At 38.0% G+C, this 15,564-nt stretch overlaps 1 protein-coding gene across 3 annotated transcripts in view; it reads right to left on the bottom strand.

The window, feature by feature from the left end:
* Positions 1-11,457, bottom strand: part of cpped1 (calcineurin-like phosphoesterase domain containing 1) — a 51,899-nt gene extending 40,442 nt beyond the window's left edge. For all 3 annotated transcript variants that reach the window (XM_028476861.1, XM_028476862.1, XM_028476860.1), the window contains exons 1-2: positions 11,307-11,457; positions 6,620-6,838 (exon numbers count right to left, since the gene is read on the bottom strand). In XM_028476861.1, coding sequence (XP_028332662.1) covers positions 6,620-6,838; positions 11,307-11,370 — 283 coding nt within the window. In that variant the 5' untranslated portion in view covers positions 11,371-11,457. The remainder of the gene's footprint in view (positions 1-6,619; positions 6,839-11,306) is intronic.
* Positions 11,458-15,564: the final 4,107 nt, after the last annotated feature.

Below are 15,564 nucleotides of genomic sequence, written 5' to 3'. Positions count from 1 at the left end.
TGTAAATAAACAGTTTAAGGAGAAATGTCAGCTGGGAGATGGAAGGAGCTTCTCAGCTATAAAATCGCTTTCCTCCACCCCACCAACTCAGACAACCAGTTGCCAGGCAAGTGACGGACGAGGCGAGTAATGAGGATGGCACAGACAACCTGCTCTACTGGGGCTGATGGTAACGAGGTCTGACACAGAGGCATTTAAAGGTCCCCGATGCCGGCAGTTTAAAACTCCTGCTTACAACGTCATCTGTCCCACGGCAATTGAAATAGATCTAGTTGTTGTGTGGTGGTCTGTGTTTGGTGTAAACTGTCCTGGGTATGATAGGAATACTCGGAAGCCTACAACCAGACTCTCAGATGATTGGCAGATACATCACCAAGAGTAATGAGGACTGTGCAGCTGTAAAAAGTCACCCAGATGAAAAAAGGAAAGCATGTGTTGCTCAATAAATAAACCAAACCTGTGCAGAATATGAACACTTTGTCCACAGACAAACTATACAAGCCTTTGATATATTACAGATAACACACTGGCCAGGTTTACATAGGAGCTTTAATTTCTCCTTAAAAAAGTTAAATCCATATTAAGTGGCTGGATTATTCCGATTTTAATTTTGAATTAAATAATTCTTTATTCTTGTAAACACTATTTTGTTTTAAGTTAATTCCAGTCATTCTGCGCATTCGTGATTTGCCGGGATGGCGACAACATAGTCCACGATGGCCGCCTGGACTGGAGCTGAGACTATTTATTTAATAAGAGTCTTAACAGACATGGCTATAATGAAAAGAGTGGATGGACGGAAGCATAAACATGTGGACATTCACACGTACACACAAATGTCCGGATGATGTGCGGATCATTATAAAGTCCATTTTTCACTCAACGTCCTGTAGAGTTGAGGTAGAACAGCCGTTGCATTAACTGCTAGCTTTGATTGGTCAAAGTACGGTCTTCTGCCTCCCTTCTCTTGCTCCGCGGACCAAAGTAAAACATATTTGTAATATTTTACAAAAACAATCTATTGAGCCCAGATAATTTCAAACATTTTAAATATGCCTGTTTTGTTTACAAAGTGTTAAATGGAATAGCCCCACATCCCCTGTCGGACTTCTTTAAACCAAAGACTCACAGAGGTGCTAGGACATGGGCCTCCTCGAGAGGTGACTGTGAAGTGCCTTTCAGAAGAACTCACTGTTAGGGAATGTCACATTTCCTATATTTAAAACCAAACGTCAAGTGTGGCTTTAAGCAAAACAGCCTTGTGACCATTAAGTGACTTTTCTTTTACTTTTCTCGTACTTATTTATTTCTGTCACATAGTTTGTTGTATTTTCTGTATTTCTGGCATCTGCCTAGGGACCGAATGGAAATTAGCCCTGTGGCTATAATTCGGCATGTTTACATCTGTTTTTGTTGTTTTAATGCAAATGTTCATTAATGTGCAATGTCCCCATCAAATAAATAAATATATAAATAAATATGTCAAGCTGCTACTTCAAAACTATAGGTTATTTACATAACCCCGGTTCTCTTGAGTAATATGAATGTGATGTCTCACCATAGGATATACGCCTCCACGTCATTCCTCAGAAGTCCAATAGCCTAATAGGCTGTGAGCAGGGGGAGGATTTCGAGCGCTCTGGTCGTAAGCCTTCCCAGTCAGGGCTGACTGGAGATGGTCAGACATGGATGGCAGGCTCGGTCTCCGGGGGGGGCACTGCTGACAGTCGCGGAGGCAGGTGCGCCGCAACAAGTGACTCTACCGGAGGCAAGTGGAGCAGACCAGGCTCTCCATCACCTCGCAACCAAGGGATGAAGCAATGAGCTCCTGCTGCAGAAGGGGCGGTTCTTCCATGAACGCGCCACCTCTCCGAGCAGCTCCAGGAAGACGGCACAGTGGAGGCAGGAGTCGGGGGCATCGAGGCCCCATTGGGCGTGGTCCAGCCCGAGGCACCCTGAACAGACCTGAATCAACACGTGGCGCCTGGTGACAGTGGTGGGGTGGCGAGGGCGGTGTTGTAAGCGGGTCGTTAACTGGAGTGTTAACTCCCGGGCTCGACAGCCGTGGTGTGGCTTCAAGGAAGTAGAGAGCAGAGCCAAAAACAGGTGTGTTAGTGATTGGCAATCGACGGCCGTGGTGAGGCGTCGAAGCAGTGCTGTACCGAGCGCGGAGAGCAAGGTGTGGTCGAGAGCAAAAAGCATTTAACAGCAGCGTCCGGCTACGGATTCCAAGAGAGGGTCCACCAGCTGCTGCAGACGCGAAATAGCTCAGAGTGAGAAGAGGTTTTTGAATGGCGTAGTATCATCCGTCCACTCTACTTATAGTAGGTGGGACTTTTTTTTCAAAATCGCAGCCTCGCGGTTAGGGCTGAATGATTTTGGGAAAATAATTTAATTGCGATTTTTTTTTTCCCTCAATATTGCGATTGCGATTTAATATGCAATTATTTTTTCAAAGGCCTCTTGTCACGTATTTTTCAATGAACACAAGCAATAAATAAGTAATTTCAGATTTATTTAAACTTTAACTAAATATACATTTTAAAGCACAGATTACAACAATAAAGCAAACAAATCTGTAGCTTTACTCCTTCACTATATCTAACCAACTTCAAGTTTAATGAAACATGTAAACATGTGAACTGCACTTCTTAAACACGAATACAAAAAAATTGCAGCCTTTGCAATTGGAAAATTGCATTTTATATCACGATAATATCGCAAATGCAATTAATCATTCAACCATACTTGCGGTTAGGAAATCTTGTTTTATCATATCGCTATATTATCGCAAATGCAATTCACCATTCAGCCATACTTCCTGCACATGCCTTGATGGGTTTTTTTTTTGTGCAAAAATAAAAAAGTGCAGTCACTAGGGATAAGATTTTTGAAAACCAAACTTTAGACATCCAACTTTTACCCTCAGCAGCGGTGTCACCTGTAAACACACCAGCAGCCGCAGCATATTGATTTTGTACAAATGGTTGTGAATCTCAAGGCTGTCTGGCATAGTAAATATCTCATATCACAGGCAGAATGCAGCGGAAATGGTGGAACTGCTTTCCCTAGATAAATGTCAGCTGCTGTCATGTGGGAACGTTGTTTACAGACAGTGGATGGAAAAACAGCAAATTCTAAGATTCAATCACACCTCAATGAGGTTTATTCTTTCACCTGATCATTCCATCTTACAATGGTGTATTAATTAGATTTGGAGCGGGAAAAAAACACATTCATCAAAATCTATTTCAGACTTACTAAATCATTCTGAGGCTTTTTATGAGAAAAAGTCTGTTTTATTGTGTTGCTGCTCTGGCCCTTTCTTGTAAACATACTTTTTATGTGACACAATGCTGAAATTTAATTTTTTTTTTTGCTAACAGCATCTCTAGAAATGGGCAGCAAAGCAGAAAACTGGTTACACATCATGAGCACCTCTGTGAATGCTTACGTGAAATTATTTTTCAATTAAATATGTCCTTTACGGTTGAATTACCTCCTGACAGTGCCATTTATTATTACCGGGGATGTGTACATGCATTGATTGTTTTTGGTCACCGTAAGACTTTTCCAGCTGGGGCACAGGAATCATAAATAATCAATTCTGCTCAAAGCTCATAAGTGAAAGTCATATCTTTGAAAAGGGCTCATCTAAAAAATGCATGCATGTTATTGATCTGTAACCACACAAAAAAAAGAAGGGAATTTCAAAGATTCTAATCACTAATCAGTAGCAGTAGTTAAAGAAAAAAATAAGGCTTCCCTTTGAATCAATACAAGATTTAGATTTCCTGACAAATAATTATTCGACAATTGTCACACTGTGTATCCAATTCAACACCTGTGGTTTTGTCAACATGGAGAGATGATGAAAGAAGGTAAAGACCATGGTTTAATCACCTGTTATTATATTACTATATGGTGTATGTATAGTGAAATCATTGATGTGGTTCGTTTAGATCAATGGTTCCCAAGGCACACCAAAGGACAAGTAAAAATCTGAAGGCACACCTATTGTGCAAAATAGCCTTTATAACACGTTTTATGACTCATATCATGTACAATATCTGTAAATGTGCATAATTATTTACGAAAGCCAAATAAAATGTGACTAAGACAACTATATTACTTTATATTATTTAAAAAAGAATTAGGTATAGAGTTTTCCTTTGTAATATGAAATGAGTGAATACAAAGTAGAACATAAATTATTTTTGTGTAGTTGTATATTGCAATAATTAGCGCCCAATAAAATCTTTTCTTTTTTTTTTCCAAATTCAGTGTTTTCCACATTAATTCTTTTTAAATTCTGTTTTTTTTCTTCATAAAATATTAGTTTTTAACTCCTGTGAGAAAACAAAATAAATACTAATAAATAAAAAACCAAAAATTAAACAAAAAAAATGTATGTCAAAAATAAAGTAAGATACAATTAAAAGGTAGCTATAATTTGTAGTGACATGGATTATTCTGACTGCTCCTTTTTAATTATTTATATGTCATATAAAGATGTATGAGAACAGAAGTCATGTCACCAAATAGCAAATTCCACTCAGGGATCAATGGTTTACTGAATCTGATCAGGTTTATTGATTAAGTTTTGAGAAACTCAATTTAAATTAATTAATTTAAATGATTCTGACATCATTCCAGACCGTAATAATTAAACAACAACAAATGGATGGTCTCGTCCACAGCAACAAACATCTTTATCCACTGATGAGATGTTGTTAACACTTTGACTCAGAGCAAGTGAAACTCAAGGAGCAGCGCTGCACGAGAAACGAACAGAGCTTCACAGACACAGTAAAGTGGTGACCATGCATTCAATTCATTTTGAAGTTCCTATCTGGAGTTTCTGCGAAACGTCTCAATGTCCCGCTCTAAACTACCAGAAGCCACGCCTCTGCTTTTCTGCAGAGCCAAAATCATATTTACCTGTTTGCTATTGTGACGCGCAGCCTTGTTTCCGTGCACAGTTACGCATTCACTTTGATTGACAGTCTCAAAAACAGGGAGTCAAAGCCTACTGGCTGGGCACACTCGGCGATCGGTTCCATTTGTATAGGGGTCTATAGGATGAAGGACGGACTTATATACATTAATGTACCATAAGTTCTGGGCTATAAAGCGCACTGTTTTATTGGCCGTATTACAATAATTTAGCAATTTTCTAAGAAAAATCTACACAAATGCTGCAGCCTAACATAGGCCACACTCTATTGGCTCATGAGGGTGCCCTTCAGACAACTCGGCCAATCAGAACGGGCAGGTAAGCAGGCTGCTGTACTCAAATCACCTCCTCACTGTCCCACGTCTACATATCAGTTCATTTACAGCTTGTTATTGTCACTTTTTACTGGAACCAGACTGATACACCACTTCATCCGCTCTTCTTACCGAGCTACCGCAAAGCGATCACAGCGAGTCGGACTCTAAGTCAGAATATGGACGCGATCGCTTCTGAACAAATCCAACGTGGTGATTTGGTAACCATGCTGTTATGCTACTATTACAAACTGGCTGACTTTTAATTCATCCATGTTGTTGCTGCTGCTGGCGCTCTCTCTCTCTGACAACATTTCTCCGCGTCATAGCTATGACGAGGCAGTGTGCATCATGACAAAATGAGTGATCAGAATGACTCACTGTGAGCAACAATGATTTAATGTTAACAATTTAATTTCACCACCTGGTCTAATGCGACAGAGATCAATTTTGTGGCGGCATTAAAGTCCGTGTATCATTCATTTATTCGTTTTTCATTATGTAACAAAAACATGAAAAAGGAAAAAACACTCATTATTTGATATTTGTTTCTAAAACCAAAATGAAAAAATGGAAAACGCCCTGTTTTTCAAATTCAAGCTCTTTTGCTTCGGTACAGAAAACGAAAAACGGAAAACGAACACCTTTATTTGTTTTCTCCATTACCAATTGGCCAAAGTACGTGACCCGGAAGTGAAGTGTTACACATTCCTGTGATATCTTTAGCTCTGCAACACTTAGGAGTCTCTAAATCCTCTGAAATGTCCGTGAGGAGGTTCTGTGCCCAACACCAGCTAAAGCAAAAAGGACGCATTTCGGATGTACAGTTGGAAGCAGTTGGAAGTTGGCCAATCGGTAATAGAGAAAATGGTTTTTCGTTTTCTGTACGGAAGCAAAAGAGCTTGAATTTGAAAAACAAGGCGTGTCCCATTTTTTCATTTTGGTTTTGGAAACAAATATCAAATAATGAGTGACTTTTTTTCTTTTTTTTGTTTTTGTTACATAACAAAAAACGAATGAACAAATGATACACGGATTCATTAAACTGATAAAACCGGGGAAAAATCCACAATTTAGCCGCATCATTGTTTAAGCCGCAGGGTTCAAAGCGTGAGAAAAGTAGCAGCTTATAGTCCGGAAATTACGTTAAATGAATGACCACCGGCAGTAGACCATAGTAAAAAGCTAGTTAGGTATCTTTTCGCATTTCAAAACAATCATACATAAACATAAATTTCTCAGAAACTCCAGATATCAGCTTTAAGGTCTAACTTTTGTCATACAAGAAAACCCAGAGCACCTTCAAATAATTTCCCATTGCAGATTTTCTACGTTGCTTTGCCCATACCTGGCATCGCATGGACAAGGTCCCCACACAGCACCATGAACCTGGGCCTTGGTCTGAGCTGATTGACAGCCTCCACAGCTTGTTTGGTCAGCACAACTTCCTCTGCCCACTCATCCCCACCGCCGTCACAATCTCCGTCCTTCCAGGCCTTCATTAGCCCAAGCTGAGGATCTGCTGCTTGGATGAAGTAAAAAGGTCCGTTCCATTCACGCTCTGCATCTGGGTCGGAACCAGACAAAAGAGTTGACACAGGGGTTAATATCAAGAAGATGATTGTTTAAAGGGGACATATCATGCTAAATCCACTTTTTTAGCCCTTAAATGCATTTTGTTGTATATTTAGAGTGCTTAGAAGTACAGAAAAAAATCAAATTAGTCTCTTCAGGTGCTCCGTAGATATCTTTATATTCTGTTTTGCTCATATTTTTCAATCTGTTTCGATTTTTCTATTCTCTATTACGTTTTTTGAACTATTACATCACAGTATTTGCAGCGGAACTGCCAAATTAGTACATCAACTCCAGGTCCAACACTTTGAGCAATCCACCATTTTTATTTCTCGCTTTTATTTTGTAGTCCAAGCTCAAGGATGCCGAAGTTACGAGAGGATAAGTCAAAATGTTTGGTTGTTGGATGTAGTAACCCACACGCTTCATTACACTGTCTCCCAGCATCAGAACCTTTTCAAAGTGCCTGGTTGAGTTTCATTTTTCACGGAAATGTACCCACATCTGTGGGTAAGGTCATTTTTGTGTGTGCGAAGCACTTCAAGGTTGACTGCTTCTGCAACCTCCGCCAGCATAAAGAAGGATTTGCCTTCACAGTAGCTTAAATTCTCTGATTAAGAAATCAGATAACTACATATTTTATAACATATAACATTACAATTAAAAAAAGAATAAACTCTTCCCTTAGCATCTCAGCATAGTGCGAATAAAAAATTAAACATGCCTGTGGAACATATATAACCTACTCAAAGGGTAAACACATAGAGGGGGATGGCTGACATCAGAACACAAAAAAGTCAGAAAAAACTGTGGTGGGAAAAAAATTATTATTATTTCTTTTTTTTTTTTTAACTTAAACTCAAATTTGCAAAATAAAAATTGTTTTTATGTACAAATTTGGTTAATCGTTTAAATCGATTTTTTTGCCCAGCCCAAATGGGTACTGACAAATATACCTTGTTTAAAAGTATGAAACAACCACAAAGTGAGGAAAACAGAAACCCTGAATTGGAAGGGGGGGGGGGCAATGGAAATCATGATAATCTTTAGTTAATATCGTAATAGTCTTTGATGAATCGAATCGTAGCACCCTGAATCGTAAATAAACCAAAGTGTGAGGTTCCTTAGATGGCACACACACCTAATGCTCACTGTTTCATTAAAATGTGCGTGATCCAACTCGAGTTCAGATTCATTCCTAAAAAAATATGCACCATTTAATCAGACATGAGCACAACAACGAGGATTTATGAGGAAATTAAAAATCCTAACTGGGGAAGTGATTAGTGCATGCTTTCTACATGAGTAACTCGTAAATAATTACCAAATAGCAACATGTTGCAGCATTCACCTTCAAACGTGAATATAACATTACAATAGGATGACACAATGGATTCTTTAATAAGTTGAGCCAAGTAATATTTAAATGTAGTCTTTTAATTTAAAACATTGACTGACGCCAGGAGCAAAAGTGAATTAGAGATTGTGTTTTGTTTTTTTTGCACATATTCCTCCCACTCACACTCGGTGAGAAGTGGTTACTATTCAGCACCCTCAGTGTTTAACATGCTCTTCATGTATTCCTCTCCCAAATGAGTTGATGATAATTACGTCCTCCAGAGAAACTTGAGCAAAGATAGGCAAAAGAAAGAGTGACAAAAGGAGTCCTGCTCCTGGGAACAAGATGAATAATTACTTAACAACGCTCCCTTTGGTGCAATTGACATTTAAGAAATCATGAAAAGAACACACATTGTGTTATTAAGATTATAATCACCATTTGTTCAGCAGAAATGATTCTGAGAGCCCTCTGTCATAACTACACTGGCCTTGATCAATTAATAAAGAGCCTAAAAAACTATCAAGCTTAAATAAGAATATAGCAGGCTTAAAGGAATATTACTGTTAGCAACTGTTCATGAGGGTTGGCTAATATTTACTTCTAGTCAGGATGTTTTGTTTTCTAAATAAAAGAAAAATTGGGATTCACTCACAAAACTCATTCAACTCAAAAGAACCATCAGGTTTTAGACGCACTCAATTTAGCTGTGACACGGCACACTTCAAAAGGAACACAGGACAGGTGGCCCTCGGTCTAATTTACTGCGGCCCCCTAAATAAAATTCTAATTCATGAAGTTGGAAGTTATATGAAGCCCAACATAACACACAAAACTTCAGAAAGACAGAAAATGACATCAAAATGCACAAAATGTCAACAAAAGTAAAGTACACCACAATAACACAAAAAATGACAAAAACACACATTATGACTCAAAAACTCAAAATAAGGCAACAAATGTTTATCATATTTGACAAGAAAATAAACAAAATTAATTAAAAAAAAAAAAACACACGAAATGTCTAAAAACATCACGAAAACCCACACAAAAGGACTACAAAGACAAAACCCTTTGTTCTTTCCTGTATTAATGCTCAAATTGGTCATTATTCCAAATGCTGACATGAATGTCATTTTTGGGGCCCCCACTATGATAGAAGTCTGTTCATCTCTGTTCTAAAGAACAAAGTGAGCTACGAACTTTACACCATCAGGAGTTTTGGGCCGATCACCGATCAGTGAGTTTAAAAAAACGATCATCGGGCATGCACACACGCACACACGCGCCGATGTCTCTTTAAGCCTGAACACATTTCAACCAGACAGTATTCACATCCGTGCGCGCGCTATTTTTTTTTTGTATGAATTACCTTTTCGAAAAAAATTTAAATAATCCTAAAAAAAAGAAAAAAATAGCAATATTATTCAGTCAATTCTGTAATTTCTATCCATTAGCCACAATCACAGAAAATCAGGAGCCCCTACTTTAGTCTACTCTAGGCTAGCGGCACAGAATAAATCTTCATTGTAATTAGTGTTTTCTGTTGGCTAAATTCTCTATCGAGGTTTTGTAAAAAATACTCCCCAGATGTTGCACAAGTTAGTAAGAGGGACCAAGGGAATAAGTCAGAGATCTATGGGCAGCAATAATAGTTAAAAACTAGACATAATAATAATCATAATCCTACAGAGCAATGATATTTTAATAACAAATGAAAACAATCTTAACTAGAGTTCACTTTATTTTTAAACTGTGACTTATTAATCATTTTAAGTTTGGAAAGTGTGGCTGTCAATCTAATGAATAACAAAGTAAGCCATTAGGATGACTTAAAACATTTGTTAACACTGACTTCTTGAACCCTGTTTCCGCCACAAAAAAAATCATAATTATGAGAAATAAAGTCATAATTATGAGAAATAAAGTTAATTATGCAAAATAGTCATAATTATGAGAAAGAAAATCATAAATATGAGATAGATAAAAAGTCCATTATGAGAAAGAAAGTCATAATTATGAGATAGAATGTAATTATTATGAGAAAGAAACTCAATTATGAGAAAGAAAGTCACAATTCTGAAACAAAGTCACAATTATGAGAAAGAAAGTCATAACTAAGAGCTAAAAAGTAAATTATGCAAAATAGTCATAATTATGAGAAAGAAAATCATAAATATGAGAAAAAAGTCCATTATGAGAGAATGTAATTATTATGAGAAAGAAAGTCAGAATTATGATATAGAAACTCATAACTATGAGAAAGAAAGTCACAATTATGAAATATAAAGTCATAATTATGATAAAGAAAGTCAATTAAGAGATAAAAAGTAAATTATGAGAAATAAAGTTATGATTATGAGAAAGAAAATCATAATTATAAGATAAAAAGTCAATTATGAGAAAGAAAGTCACAATTATGAAATGAAAAGTCCATTATGAGATAGAGAGTTATACTTATGAGATAAAAAGTCATTATTACGTGAAAATTATTTTATGTAAAGATGCAAAGTAACAGTGACAGAATCATTTTGCAATACATAGGTATTTATGTACTTCCACTGTTTTCTACACTGACTATGTACCATGTGTTTAATTCTAAGAATTGAATAAACAGCCAAAATAGGTGTTTTTAATAAACGATTATTCAAAGTGTCATTAAAAACGGTAACAGTCAGTGTCGGTAGACTGACGCAAATGCTCAGTTTCTATCTCTGAATTATGACTTTAGGATCTCATAATTATGACTTTGCCATCTCTGAATTATGACTTTACTAACTCATAATTATGACTTGCCGTGGTGATTTTTATTTATTTATTTATTTCAGTGGCTGAAACGGGCTTCACTAAGTACTAATAACCTCCGGGGACATTGAGCTAATACGTGACAACACTTCCTGTTTATTGTTGATTAAACACGAGCAGCCTCGCAATTCTAAAGACTTCTGTCAACAGCTTTAAGTCGTTGTTAGGTAAAAACAGCTCCAAAGTTGTCACTTTTAAAACTCGGCCACCCACAGGCAGCACAGGTTAGCCATGCACAGCTGTCGGTGTTGGCTAACTAGTTAGCTCACAGGTTAGTTAGCTCTCTGAGCTAATGAGGCTAACACCGGCCGCTTACCTTCACAGAGTCCCTCAAATGTCCGATGTTTGGCTCTGAGAAACATGTCCTCACTGTCTGTCATGGTGCAGGTAGTTAGTGAGAGAGAGAGAGAGAGAGAGAGAAAGTGTGTTCAGGACGAGCAATGCTGTCCGTGCAGTGTGTGTGTGCGTGAGCGAGAGAGAGAGAGAGAGACGGACACTGAGACACTAACAAGTTAAAATGCTTTAACACATACAGTAACAGTTTATTATTCCTGCACAATTTTACAATAATAGATCCCTGTTTCAGTATTTCAAAATAGATTTACTTATTTATTTTTAATTATTTATTTTTTTCCCTGCCTGTTATATTTTTTTTTTTTTTTTTTTTTTTTTTTTTTTATGTTCGAAATGCATCTTGGGAAAGCTGGAAGTATACTTCAATGGGAACGGTCCATCCTAATCATACTAATAATGATAATAATAATAAAAGGAATGTCTCGATACAACTTTTTCACTTCCGATATGATATCGATATTGCGGCCTTGCGTATCGGCCGACACCGATATTGATCCGATACGATATCAGCACGAATCAAACATACTTTTATTATTTATTTTGTCGTGTGGAATATTAAAAAAAAAGGCTTGGTCATGTGATGTTACTCAAACAAAGAACAATAGTCAGCAACTGTAGGTTCCTTTGTTGGAGTGTGAACCAGTCAGCTATGTATAGAAGAGCTTATATCAGTGATTTTAGATGCAGTCCGATAAAATCCGATATTTGTTTTATGGCTGATATCCGACTGATATCAATATCGGATCGGGACACCTCCACTATAATACATAGTAGCCAGTATGTACTCATTGAGTGTGTAGTATGTGATTTCAAACACAGACTGAGTATAGTCGTAGGGTGTAAAATATTGAATTTGATGAGGTTTCACAAGTGGACTGCAGACATGGTCTACAAATGCATTTTGGGTAAAATAGTCATCAACCGTCCACCAAAGTCATCATCAGTACACTTGTCAACAGGTGGTGCATGCTAGGTCGAGCATTTTAGTTGTGAGTGGCCCTAATACTTCATATTGATGATGTGAACATGTGAGCCGCTGTTTACATGTTATTAAATGTTATAGAAATGGATACAGTAGCATGTTGTGCTCTGATTGTATGAAACAGGTGAGGTGGCTGTCAGAATTGTGATGTTGTCACGTGTCGCTATCCGTGGTGCTGAACTTTGAATTGGTGTTGTTTTATTATTAGGGGCCAGGTTGCAGGGTTGGGGTCAATTACATTTTTCAGTTACAATTTTGTCTTCAATTATCTATGTTCAATGATGATTACGACGGCCAGAATTTTTTCCAATTACTAGTATTATTTTCCCCTGAAAGTCAATTATAATTACATTCTCAATTAATAAAGTTCAAATAATAATGCATTGGATTTTATATGGCACTTTTTCATAGACACTGAAAGAACTTTACATTGATGTGCATTACTCTTTCATTCCATACACAGTGGTGGTAAGCTACTATTGTAGCCACAGCTGCCCTGGGGCAGACTGACAGAGGCGAGGCTGCCATAGTGCCATCGGTCCTTCCGACCACCACCAACACTCACTCACACGCCACATTCATATGAGGCAATGTGAGTGAAGTGTCTTGCCCAAGGACACAACGACAATGACTTGGCTAGAGCGGGATTTGAACCCCCAACCCTTCGGTTATTGAATGACCCACTCTACCACTGAGAGGTTTCAGCGTCGACAGTGCTTTTCCCATTGGTTTTTCAAAACAAACGCTCGGATGGAGCCTAACGAGGTGTCAGCGGTAAGGTCTGCTCCACCCGAGTCCGAATATGTGCATCTCTCCCGGGTAGATTCAAAACTGCGACCGCGAGAGGCAAAAAACACACAATTGCGGTGTATAAAAGTGCTAATTTCATGGAAAATGTGGCACCAGCGGACACGTTTTATTCTCCCCCATTAGAGGCCGTGGAAGTTTGGGGTGCTTCAGCAGCAGGGTTGGCTTTATGCTAATGATAGCTCCGTTACTTAACGTGGCTATGATTTTTGACCCGCCCATTAAATCCTGAACACAGAAATTTGAAACGCAAATTTTGAAGCCGAGCTCCACAATTACACTCTAAATGGTTGAATGGCTTTGTACATGTTTTAAAGAACACATTTATGACCTATTGAATGTGTTTAGAAGAAAATGGCTGAATTTGCTTTACACGGACTTTAAAGCTGCGTCCGAATAGTCCCTCCTATCTCCTTTCCTATCCACTTTTCCATAACTTTGTGGATGATGTCACGGGGTTGAGGAAAGGTTTTAGGAGAGGAGTTAGGAAAAGGCAATCACGTTGGTTTTGACAATCAAACGCACTTCCACTAGGTGACGTAATAACGAAGGTTGGTGACGTCTGCCGTGGATAAAAAATCTACAAGTTTTCGAAAATGGACTAAAAGCTCATTTATAACACTTTTTGCTGATATAATCTCAAAAATCACACGGTTTATATGTAAATAAGAGGCTACCACGCTACAAGGAACAACAGTGAAACTAAAAGAACGTCACATTGAGGGTTGCTCACACTCACCTTCCACTCACTAATATGAATTATGTTGAATAAAACACAATGTCTAAAAATGTCTCTGATTTCTTATTCTTGAACCACAGTGTCTGTTTTATGTCAGTTATAATCTGATATGTCTTACATACCATAATATACTGTATGAGTTTTAGATTATTTATTTAAAGTTGTTCAAGGCGTATTATTGCATTAGTAATTTACATAATCTACTACTTATTGTGAGTTTCCGTGAGCACTCTGGTGTGCGTTTCCCTTTAAATGTTGTTGCTGCAAGGAATTGTGGGTCAGCATTATCTCATCTCCTTTGGTAAAGGATGTATCAGTGTTTCCTAGGTTAAAGGAGGTAAAAAAAAGGAAGCGTTCAGAGTTTTTTCCTGAACTTGGACGCTCTTTATCATGGCCACCACTTAAGCACTTGATGGGGGGAAAGGAACAGCGGATAGGAAAGGAGATAGGAGGGACTATTCAGATGCACCCTAACCTTCCTCTTGTGTTAGCTTTCTGTTAGCATCTCTAATGATAACAGGTCAGTTTCACCAATGTCTTAAATCAGCTGTAAAATACGCTAAAAATATTGTCTATCATCTTTTTTGTTTCTTATCTCTTGGTTACTGTGTTAAGCTTCCTAATTAATGAAAATATTGGTTTTGATATTTTTGGTGTGGGCCCCTAGATTTCATTTTTTATTTTAAATGGTAAAATTATTCTCGAGATAATATACAGTTTGTGGGAAAACATAGTTTAATAATTGTTTACTACATGTGTGTAAGCCATAGAACCATAACATGGCTCCCCAGGTTTGCATTTAATTAAATTGTAATTGCCAGTTTTTATATGAGCTTCCATGCCAATTACAAAACCAATTATCTAAACGTAATTACAATTCCATTATGAATACAACAGCACCAGATTTTTACAATTACAATTATAATTACGCTATAACTATAATTAATGATCGATTACACAATTACAATTATAATTGACCCCAACCCTGGCAGGTAGCTTATTGTTGAGGGGCGCTGCATACGGATAAAATGTCTGTATATTGATAGGGGAACCGTACGGATAGCCACTGCCTTTTTTTTTTTAATATAGTTTTCTTCTTTTTTGATAATGAATGAAACACAGTGAAACACAGGTTGCATTACATACTTTGTATCGCAGGTTGGGAGTTCCCCTTGTACCCTTCACAGGCCGATGGGGTATGCGAACCCCTATTTGAGAACCATTTTTGTAAATGCTTTCTCCACCTTTTGTCGAGACTCTTGCACCTATCTCACCTAATTTGGAACATGTATAGCTAAACTTGTAATTGGAATAGCACAAAATGCACCTCTAACGACTTTCTGCATAAAACAGATCAGCGTATGCGTAATTTGGGTAATTTAAAATCTCTCTCTCTCTCTCTCTCTCTCTCTCTCTCTCTCTCTCTCTCTCTCTCTCTCTCTCTCAACCTTCACGGTCTCCTCCCACTCCTCTCTTCTCTTCTCTCCACTCCTCTCCTGTTCTTGCTGCTTTTGCGCACCAGGCTCTCCCACCCTCGGCTCTTCATTCGCTCACTGCGCCTCGTTCTGGGTGCGGGTTGTGTCTCTGCCTACTCCCGTGCGTAATAGCGCACCGATGAATACAAAGTGATGCACACCATAAAAGTCTGACCCCGTTGTTGAAGCCATCCAAGGTGGACGCGCCTACGGAGAA

Source organism: Gouania willdenowi, chromosome 19 (genome assembly GCF_900634775.1).
Source record: "Gouania willdenowi chromosome 19, fGouWil2.1, whole genome shotgun sequence".
NCBI lineage: Eukaryota > Metazoa > Chordata > Actinopteri > Blenniiformes > Gobiesocidae > Gouania > Gouania willdenowi.
Note: the sequence above shows the minus strand (reverse complement) of the source record. Positions and strands in the feature narration are given on the sequence as shown.